Consider the following 11,591-nt stretch of genomic DNA (forward strand, 5'->3'; position numbering starts at 1 on the left):
CAACATAACTAGCAAATAAAATTCCAAATCTCGTGATGACGCTAACAAAGACGAGACTTAGAAACCAACATGTCTGCGCCCTTGGAGTGAACTGTTTTACCTAGAGTCTGTGCAATTTCTTAAATTTTGATTGCACCCAAATGCCTTAGGTGGATATACGTGACTTTGAAATATCCCCTGGCAATATGGCAGAGGACAAAGGCGAAGTACGTTTTTAAAACACGTTTTAACATATATCTCATTGGCGGTGTAATGTCCACTATCGAAATCAAATGCGGCTCTTACCTTAGTTTTCAGTCTTACGATGTTTACATGCTCACGATACCCTTTCCAGTGGTTAGGGTACAGTGAGCATATAGGGCTGAAAACTTCTGCAAATGCAGCTCTCAATAAAACTAGTAACAGCAATGCACATTTGAGTTCAAATACAATAATTGTGAATGCATAATAATGCTTTAATGGACGGAAGACTGGGTTAAGTTTTAAATTAAATTATTGATCGGTAAGGACCACCCTCAAAAATGAATGCATCTTCTTTTGTTTTTACTGTAGGATAAAGAAATGGTCACACACAAACTGGAACCAGACACAGAGCTAAGGTTTGAAGTAGAAGCAGGAGCAACTGTTCAGCTCGAGGTAATGGGTACTGATGCCATATGCCCCCCCCCCCCAAAAAAAAAAAAAAAAAAAAACTTAATTAGTTAAATTTCAAATTTATTTGCGTGATGCCTTTGATCAATTTCTTTGTTACCTGTACATGAATTTTTGTAGCAATTTGCTGAACGAGTTGTAGTGATTTTTATTCAGAGCTATCATTTTGATGATTATTTTTTAAATTTTTAGCTCACAAAAGGTCTTGCAGAGGTGTTTGGCACAGAGCTAATTCTGAACAAGAAGTGTACATTTCAAGGAGGCTCCAAGCTTGCAGTGTACACCTTCCATGGCTGCACAGTCACTATATCCTTTGATAAGACAACTTTTAAATTGTTTTTCAAATAAAAAGAAGGAGACTTTGATTAAAGGCGTGTCTGAAAGGTAATGGAGCTGTTGTCATTTCAATTCCAACCAACAAATTGCTTGGTTTCCACTTGAAGGTAATCTCCTTTGAAACTAATATGTTTTTGAGTTTATGATGACCTCCTTTGAGCAAGAAGCCATGTTAAATTATTATTGTCCCTTTTCCATCCATATCTAAGACTGCACAATCATTCCTGATAATTAAAAAGGCAGACCTTGTATGTATATTTTGCATTAGGTGATTCTTTATTTTTCCTGGAGAGTGGTTAATTATGTACAGACACAGATGTGTCTGTACATATAGCCATCATCTGCGTCTGTCGTCGCCGTCGTCGCCGTCGTCGCCGTCGCCGTGCACTTTTACCGATAACATGATAAGTGGAAAACCATTTTACCTTTTGACTTGAAACTTGCAGAACTGATGAATATTCATAATACGCAGGTCAAGTTCGAAAATCAGCATGATCGGGTCACTTTTAGGGAATTTATGCTGTTTTTTATGTACAGACACAGATGTGTCTGTACATATAGCCGTCACCTGCGTCTGTCGTCGCCGTTGCCGTTGCCGTTGGCGTGCACTTTTACCGATAACACGATAAGTGGAAAACGGTTTTACCTTTTGGCTTGAAACTTACAGAACTGATGAATATTCATAATACGCAGGTCAAGTTCGAAAATCAGCATGATTGGGTCATTTTTAGGGAATTTATGCTGTTTTTTCACTTTTTTCAGCATATATACAGCACCGATAACACGATAAGTGGAAAACCATTTTACCTTTTGGATTGAAACTTACAGAACTGATGAATATTCATAATATGCAGGTCAAGTTCAAAAATCAGCATGATGGGGTCATTTTTAGGGAATTTATGCTGTTTTTTCACTTTTTTCAGCATATATGCAACCCCGATAACACGATAAGTGGAAAACCATTTTACCTTTTGGCTTGAAACTTACAGAACTGATGAATATTCATAATATGCAGGTGAAGTTCGAAAATCAGCATGCTTGGGTCATTTTAAGGGAATTTATGCTGTTTTTTCACTTTTTTCAGCATATATGCAACACTGATAGCACAATATAAGAAAAACAGATAGGCCAATTGTCATTATACTCACAGGAGTAGTCAAACTAACTAAAACGCAGGTTGAGTTCGAAAATCAGCATAATCGGGCCTTTATTTTAGAAGTTATGCTGTTTTTTCACATTTCCTCAGATTCAATTCTTAGGCATGTTAACAGTCTCATTATTTAAATAATAAGATAAGTAAAAGTGTTTGTTTGATATTTCCTGCATCTTTACAACATTGTTAATTGATTATGTAAAAATGATGGTAAACTTGTTATCGTGTATTGTGTAATAAAGTGTCAAAAATGGAAATAAACTCATATCATTGCAGTTTGTCAGATTCAATCATCCACTATGTTCAGAATTTCAGAATGGAGGAAATTGGACATTTAACACTGTTCTATTGATATTTTTCCCATCTCATCAATTTTCTTAGTTGGTTATATAAAAATGGCAACAAACTGTTTATTTTGTTTTATGTTAAAAAAGTGTTAAAAATGGAAATAAACCCATTTCAGAACAGTGCTGTCTTGTTTACATTTTGGCATTTTTAAGATGTGACTTTGAAGTTCCATGAGCCTGCAGACCTTTGCTAGTCACATTTTCTGAATATCCATTATACTAATATTATATGATTAAAAATTGATGGTCATAATGCTGTTAAACATTATGTAATATTCCATCAAAATTTGAAGAAACCCCTATTTTGGGCACTGCTCCCATGATGACCATTTAAGAAAAACCATGTCACTTACTGTTTTCAAACTTACAGGAAAGAAACATAGTGCTGAAATACAGCTTCAGTAGGCAATGCAGTCTGTTTGGTAATTTTTCTGGCAGTTAAACAGTTTTTTGTGAAAATTTAATTTTTCACATATTGGCATTTTCAAGGTGTGACTTTGAAGTTCCATGAGCCTGCAGACCTTTGCTAGTCACGTTTTCTGAATGTTCATGTTACTAATATTCTATTATTAAAAATTGATGGTCATTATGCTGTTAAACATTATGTAATATTCCATCAAAATTTGAAGAAACCCCTATTTTGGGCACTGCTCCCATGATGACCATTTAAGAAAAACCATGTCACTTACTGTTTTCAAACTTACAGGAAAGAAACATGGGGCCAAAATACAGCTTCAGTAGGCAGTGCAGTCTGTTTGGTAATTTTTTCTGGTAGTTAAACAGTTTTTTGTGAAAATTTAATTTTTCACATATTGGCATTTTCAAGGTGTGACTTTGAAGTTCCATGATCCTGAAGACCTTTGCTTGTCACGTTTTCTGAATGTCCATGTTACTTATATTCTATTATTAAAAATTGATGGTCATTATGCTGTTAAGCATTATGTAATGTTGCATCAAAATAGAAGAAAACACAATTTTTGTTGCTGCTGCCATGATGACCATCATGGGAAAACTGTGTTATGACTGTCAAACCTTTAAAAAAACAAACACAGGACTAAAATGCAGAATGAGTTGGAAAAGCAGTCTAATTGGTTTCTTTTTCTGGAAGTTATACATTTGAGTGAAATATTCATTATCTTTTTGGCATATTCATTGTGGGACTCGGAGCTCCCATGGACATGAAGCCGAATGGTAATCAAATTTTCTACATGTCCATGCTATTTATTGTCAATATTAAATCAAAAATTGGTGATAATTATTGTATAATTTATTATGTAATGTTACATCAAAATTGACAACAATATTTTTGCATTGCTACTGCAAACATTAGTGTTACTTATTATTATTTTTAACTTACAAGTATGATTTTTAGGATTGGCATGCAGTTCAAATTAGAAAGCCAGGACAATTGGGTTATCATTTATTATTGAATTTATGCAATTTTGTGTGAAATTTTCATTTTTCTCATTCTGTCACTTTCTAAGTATAAACTTGCACTCGGATGGGCCTGAAGCCTTATGCTTTTACTTTCGTCGTTGTTACCTGTTGTGCATAATTAAAATTTGATGTTGCCTGTGCAGTAAAACGTAATGTACTATTGCATCAGAATTGGTAGTCTCCTATTTTGTGCATTATTGTTTTGTGCTTTTCTTAAGATGTGACTTATGGGCCTGAAAGACCTTTGAGAGGGTCAGTCTGTTAATATCCCTTGGGTATCACTTAGCTAATTTCTGAGTTATAAAGCCATTTGCGTAATTGATAGGCCATTAAAGGAGATTACATAAAGTACACTTGTTGATATTTCCTTGTAAACTCCGAAAAGTTAAGCTCTCTTCTAGATTAATAATAAGGAAGCAGTGATAATTATGTAGGTTATTATATATATATATATATATAACCTGCATAATTATTATATATATTAACCTGCATTAATTGATAATATATATAATCAAAGATTAAAAGTTTGAATAGCAGCTTCATTGAAATTATATTTACCTCAGGCTCTGCCAAGGAGGTTATATTTTCACCCCTGTTTGTCTGTCATGAACATAACTCAAAAAGTTATGGACCAATTTTGCTGAAATTTTCAGGAACTGTCTGAATTGGGCCAAAGAGGACAATGATTAGTTTTTAGTGGTGGTCTGGCTCAATAATCAATCAATAATCAATAATAATCAACAATTGCTGCCTTTGCAGAGGTCTGCACTCTCCGTGGTTTTCTAGTTTTGTTATGTTTTCCTTTACAATTTTTTCTCAAACACTTGCATTTATGACTTTTAACTCTCATCCGCTCGAGGCTCTGCACATTTTCTGTATTTCGACATAAGCAATTGTATTGTTTTTTATGTCTTTAAACATTATATAATATTATTTTATGCACTGTCATCATTTTTCAAATATTGAGACTTTCATCATGTGACTTTAGTCCTTCATGGTCCTGAAACTGTAATCTTATTGAAGGGGTGGATTGAGACCATCTTCTGGGTCTTCTGGAAGACAGGTTATTAAGTTTATATTGACTGGTATCTATTTTTTTCTGTTGGAAGACCATCAAAATGGAGGATGAATCAACATAGATACTTTGGAATACTGTCAGAAAATATCTCTGGATCTGCTCCTGTTATTGACCATGTTACCTGTTGTGCATGATTAAAATTCAGTGTTGACTGACAGTGCTATTACAAGCATTATTTATTATTGCATCAAAATTGACAAAATGACCTTTTTTTTTTGCATCTTTATTTTCTGTTTTTTGTCTGTACATTTGACAGCTTTGCTGCCTTGTTTTTAGTTATAATTATGTCCTTGACGTAGAGTACCTAACAGGAAAGACAGAATCGGCATATATTGCAAAGGAAACCCCGATGACTATGTATGTCAACACACATGCGGCTCTGGAACAGATGAGGCAGAAAGCTGATGAAGAATTCACGCGTGGGCCAAGGGTAAAAATAATAGTTTCTGAATTACATTAGCTTGCTGTAGAAATTTTCCTGAATTTGGAAGGTTATTTGAATTTTCCCAAAATAAAAAAAATGGCTTTAGGAATTGAATGATAGTTGGTGCTTTTTGATAAGTTTATACATATTTGAATTTGGTTGGGAAATGCCAGATGGTCTGAGGAAATATACATTTCTATAATACTTAAGAGAACAGTACTCTGGAACATCAGTCATTTTAAGTTTAGTCATTTCTTTGATTTCATATTAAAACTACATGACACACCTATATTCAAATATATAATTAATATATATTAATAACTATTTAAAAAGGAATAGGTTATATTCTTATATCATATTTTATGTCCACAGGTAATGGTAGTTGGTCCCACTGATGTTGGCAAGTCCACAGTCTGTCGTATGTTACTGAACTATGCAGTAAGAATGGAGAGAGCCCCTATATATGTAGACTTGGATGTTGGCCAGGGAAACATTGCCATACCAGGGACAATAGGTAAAACATGTAGTCTGAGCAGTTTTCATTTGTTGGTTTTGACCGTGATTTTGTAAATGAGAGACTGGCAAAAAAAAAAAAACAAAGCCTACACAAGGATACAACCAGCACTTGCTATGCAGAGTAACCTTAGACACTGTGACTTTTCTTTTGAATGTTATGCTGGTGACTCCAAGTACTTGCCTAGTGATATGAAATTACCCCTTACATTCTGATGACCATTGGACCAGCATTATAAAAAAAGTTTGAATTGAAATATCGTTTTAAAACATCTGCATTCAGTATAACACTTTCTGTAGTCAACCTATAGGAATCAAACAATGGCTTTATTTTATATTCCAGGGGCACTGATAGTTGAGCGCCCAGCCAGCGTGGAGGAGGGATTCTCCGAGGTGGCTCCTCTTGTGTTCCACTTTGGCCACAAGTCCCCTGGTGACAATCTCACTCTGTATGATCTCCTGATATCACAGCTGGCAGAGATGGTCAACCTCAGGTGTGAGTCCAACAAGAGAGGTCAGCGTCTTATGAAGGTTTCTTTTATTATTCTTACAGTAAGGTTTATAAAAAAAATAATAAAAAAGCAATGTCTTCCATACGCAATGAAACCTCTTTGGTAGCAATGCACAAGTACAGTGCTGTTCTCCATTGGCTAAGGACATATTGTCAGAGCATTTAGCAAGAAATGAAAGGTTCTAAATATCAGCGGACATAAGAAAGTTAAAATATGTGGTATAGAATTTATTCAAAATAATTGTCTTTATTTTAAAATGGATTTTAAAGTCCGAACTTTAATTTAAGGTACTCCCTGTAATATGACTCAGTCATTGTGTGGTGTCTCAATAAATGATAAATGATAAATCATAAGTTTTAATATAAAACATATCATATTTCCTCTATTCCAGCCAACACCAGTGGTGTTGTGATCAACACCTGTGGTTGGGTGAGGGGTGGGGGCTACCACTCTATTGTACACACTGCTGGGGCTTTTGAAGGTAGGTGGAGAGACTGCTGGTACAGTAAGTGATACTCTAGCTCAGCATAATACACCAAAACTTGTCATATTGTACTGTTTATGCAGAGTTATATTTGTTATTTTGTACTGTTTATGCAGAGTTATGTTTGTTATTTAATATTTATTTACCTTATGTATGATAACATAACTGATGATTATATAACTGATTTTTATCATAACCGCTGACCTTGACTTTTGACCTAAATTCCAGTTGACCTAGTTGTAGTCCTAGATCAGGAACGGTTATACAATGAACTGAAGAGAGACCTGCCAGACTTTGTGAAAGTGATATTACAACCAAAATCAGGAGGTGTAAGTTATGCAGAAAAATAACTTTTGAATAACGATAGTTTCATTGTGGACTGACACTATGTTTATCCAGTGCATGTTTGTTTGTTGTCATTTATTCCAAGTGTGTAACTAAGTAACGGCCATCACTGGATCTTTTCATTGGGGGAAATTGGATTTTACAGATACTGTATTTTTCAAGTCATAATATACTGAATAAAAATATAAATGCACGAAAGAATATGTAGATTTATTTTCATATATGGAACTAGAGTATATAGCCAAAAATAACAGCATATTTTTCTCGACAAATAGACATCAATTTGAGAGCATAAGGGGAAGTTTAAATGCATAGTCCAAGAGTTAGGGCATCAAATACACCATGGGGGTCAACATCCTGAGTTCACAGACACCATTAAATTTGTGCAGAGCAGTACACCAGCGGCGCATGGACATCACTAAGTTGTCAAGAGGCCTAAGGGATATTATCCCATTCCTCCTGGAGTGCTTCTTGCAGTTGGCGAACATTTTCAAGAGCTGGAACATGATGGCTGAAAACTCTGATCCAGAACATTCCACAGGTGTTTGTTGGGCGACATGGTGCATGAGGGTGGTTCCAATTGCTACCAGTGTCTCTGGAGCGTGTTCCCAGACGGCTGACAGTGGAATGATGCACATTCAGGCATATGCTCCCTCATGGTTCCAGACAGCTGTGGCATGTTGACAAGTGGCAGAAATACACATTTTGGTGTGTCCTTTTATTGCCTAGGCGGTAGAGAGTGTCCGAGTATTGGTCTTGCAGATTGACCTCTACTCTGTCATGCTCCATTAGTCTAATGGGTGTAAAAACTGAACCTTGAGTATACTTACGGGGAGCGGCCAAGTGAAACCAGACCACTATAATTGATCAAAACAAATCCATCAGTTCACAAATAAACCATCAACCTGGGCATATTTCATGATTATCCATTTCAACTGACCATTTTAGTTTCGTGCATTTATATTTTTGTTCAGTATAGGTTATTTCTTAAAATGAGAACATTCCTATTGAGTGGTAGCAACAAAATGAACAAAAAAAAAAAAAAAAGAAAACGGGCTACTCTATAATTGTATTCTAAGCAGTTAAAGCACCACAAATACTATGTAGAAATATATATTATGTATATATTGTTATGATTGTAAAATTATGTATCTGAAAGTTTAATTATTTTTGCCCATTGGAAAGATCGTAATGAGTAATAACTGTATATGTTTCTCCAGGTGGTGGAGAGGAGCAAGGAGACCAGAGAGGAGTCCAGGGACAACAGGATCAGGCAGTATTTCTATGGCAAGAAGAATGACCTGTTCCCACACACATTTGAGGTGAAGTTCAATGAGGTGAAGATTTATAAGATTGGAGGTAAGATCATAGTGTAGAAAATCATATTTAGTTATGGAAAAGGTGGTTATTAAATAATCTTATATTCTGAAACTGAAGTGAATACGTTTGAGATATAATAAGAAATTAAAGAAAAATTATCAGTTTTGTAATCATTTCTTTTCTTAAGCCAATCATAAATTAGAATTAGTTTGTCATTAGTGAAAACTTTACACACTGTCATGAATTAAGGTTATTAAATAAATTTTCAACACAACAAACTCGCAATTTAAATAATTAATGATAAATGGTCGTGTGTTCTAGCCCCCAGTCTCCCAGATAGCTGTATGCCCATAGGGATGGTGGTCCAGGACAACAAGACTAAACTGGTACCCATTCAACCCAGTAAGTGTCTGTGTGAATACAACTATTAGTGTAAAATATTGACATGGAGTTTTGAAAAATAAATTTTGTATAAAAAATAGTAGTATTTGTGTAAATACAATACTTTTGTGTAAAATCTGAACTTGGGAGTTTTGGAAAGTAAATTTGATTTAAAAAAGTAGTGAATCTGATGGTAATGGTGAAATGCACTTAGTCTTAGTTAAAGAAACCAAGGGCTGTTTTTAGAAGAAGATTTTATGCTTAAAGTTTTTCTGAACTTGAGGATAAATCAATAGTCTTTGTCCAGCAGTTCTATCAGTTGGTCATCTAACTTGCTAATTTACAAACTTACTAATTTGAAATTGTACTTGTGACTGTAGCTCATTTACGGTTGCAAACAAGTCCGTATCCAGCAGAGTTCTGTCAGTTGGCCATCTTGAAAGTGTATTTTATTGCAATTTCTGACTGTAATACATTCAGTAATTTACTGTTAATATTGCAGGCCAGTCTTTGTCCAACAGAGTTCTCAGCATCAGCCTTGGAGAAGTGGGAGATGATGACATTGTCACCACAAATGTTGCTGGCTTTATTGTAATGTAAGTTATACAATGTTGTCCCCAGAGTGACTAGTGGAGAGATGTTTGTCTGGATTGATTGTAATGGTGTTTCAGTGTTTTTGTCACCAAATTTGCTCTCTCTCTTGTGTACACAGATGTATTTGCACATACAATGTGTATCTTTGTAATATGTGTGTATCTTATGTAAAACATTGTCCAGATAAATTTTTCTTGCAATGGCTTATAATAGTGAATACACATCAGTATCAACATTTATTGGGAACTCCATGCGTGCGACTATTTAAATGAATGTGATGAAAATTTGAGTAATACAAGATAATCTTGTCTTCTTTTCCAGGCATTTTTGCCCCAACAAGCAATAAAAATTTGGAAAATCTAATGTCATATTAAATAAAACCGTTTCATGTGCACTTTAATGCTGTTCTACAGTATAGTACTGTCTCAATTGATACTAATATTTTACAGCACACAAGTTGACATGGACAGGCAGAGTTACACGCTGTTGTCCCCGTCACCAAGACCCCTCCCTAGGAGTGTACTGCTGGTCTCAGATATACCCTTTATGGACATTAAATAATGTACTAGGAACAATGTGAGGGTTTGAAATCACCATCCATCCATTCATCCATCCATCATACCAAGACCAACTGTCATTGGCCAGCCATTGAGACAAATTCAAGCTAGTTCAGATGTTCTTTTCATGAAATCATCATCCATCATTTTGAGAACAAGTCTAGAGAATAGATCTTTCAGCCATTGAGACATCCAGTCTTAAATATTCCTTTTACTAACAAATACCAAGAAGTGCAGGGGCAAGTGCTTTAAATTACCAGCCATCCATTAATGTGATGCGTCTGGCTTAGATGAAGGGCCAACTTGAGGCCATGGCTGTTGCTCACAATGGCAGGTTCAAGACAAGGCAGCTTCCCTAATCACATATGCCACGTGATATTATTATTATTAAGGAAGAAGAGACAATTGTTTGAAACTACCCAGACTGTCAGTTAATATAAAGTAATGTGCTACTTATCAGTTATTTTGACTGATTTGCATAATGTCAAGAAAACCTCAGCCATTCTCAGGTATACCTTTCATGGACATTATTTTAGGCAAAGGCCAGTGTTTAATACTACTGTAGCAGTACTTTGTGGTTCAGGATGAGAAGTTTTAGTGATAAACTAAGTCTAGCGGCTTTTCTGGACAATGTCTCTCGCCTGTTGTGTTCGTGGATTATGAAAGGCTCAAAGTAATGAGCATTCATTTTTTCACTCTTTGGTAAAGTGGTAAAAAAGTTCATACAGTGCAGAAAAAAAGTATGCTGAGGAGCATACATTTTTAAAAACTATCAAAAGATTGCTTAACAAGGCAATTTGTGAAAAGGATGAACTATGTGAAATACAAGGTCAGAAAATAACTCGATTACGAATTATTTTATTCCTAAGCTTTTACACAATTTATATTTGTTTTTAAAACGGTCTTTTGTACAGAAAAATCAGTGCATCTTTTAGTGGTTTGAATAAAATATTCTGAGAATGACAATAGATTGTTCAGAAGTCGATTTCAATACATACATGCAGTTATTTAACTTGTAAAAAATGTGTTCTTTAAAAATATTTTAAATTTCAATAATGTCTACAAAATCACCCCAAAATTTGACAAATATATAAACGTAGCATTCAATACATTTGTTATGACATCAGATAAGCATTTACTTGATTCGAAAATTATCTTAAAATTGACATTTCAAGCCATTACAATTTCTAAGTCATGGGGACTGGATGTCAAGAATTCACTAGCATGACTACCAGACTAGGATCCACCATACATGTTGAATATCTAAAAAAAAAAAAAAAAAAAAAAAAAAAAAAAAAAAAAAAAAAAAGAGGTCCTGCCTCTAAGCTTTAAGGCATGAATGCACTTCTGGCCTAAAAGAATAATTTTACCTGAAGGTATCATTATTTCCTCTTTTTAAGAGGAAGTTTGCTTTTATGCAAAGTAAACATGGCAGACATGAGATTCCATGAATTATAAT

At 34.7% G+C, this 11,591-nt stretch overlaps 1 protein-coding gene across 1 annotated transcript; it reads left to right on the forward strand.

Moving 5' to 3' along the window:
- The first annotated feature begins 44 nt into the window (after positions 1-44).
- On the forward strand, positions 45-11,098 carry LOC106154821 (polyribonucleotide 5'-hydroxyl-kinase Clp1). The gene is made up of 12 exons (XM_087014349.1): positions 45-206; positions 553-636; positions 844-962; positions 5,312-5,432; positions 5,799-5,940; positions 6,283-6,453; positions 6,843-6,932; positions 7,164-7,264; positions 8,501-8,639; positions 8,922-9,002; positions 9,484-9,577; positions 10,025-11,098. Exons 1-12 carry the CDS (start codon positions 186-188, stop codon positions 10,134-10,136), a joined length of 1,275 nt encoding a protein of 424 aa, XP_086870475.1. The 5' UTR covers positions 45-185; the 3' UTR covers positions 10,137-11,098.
- Positions 11,099-11,591: the final 493 nt, after the last annotated feature.

The sequence above is a fragment of the Lingula anatina genome, chromosome 5 (genome assembly GCF_051362555.1).
Source record: "Lingula anatina isolate TDL-2025a chromosome 5, LinAna3.0, whole genome shotgun sequence".
Taxonomy (NCBI): Eukaryota; Metazoa; Brachiopoda; class Lingulata; order Lingulida; family Lingulidae; genus Lingula; species Lingula anatina.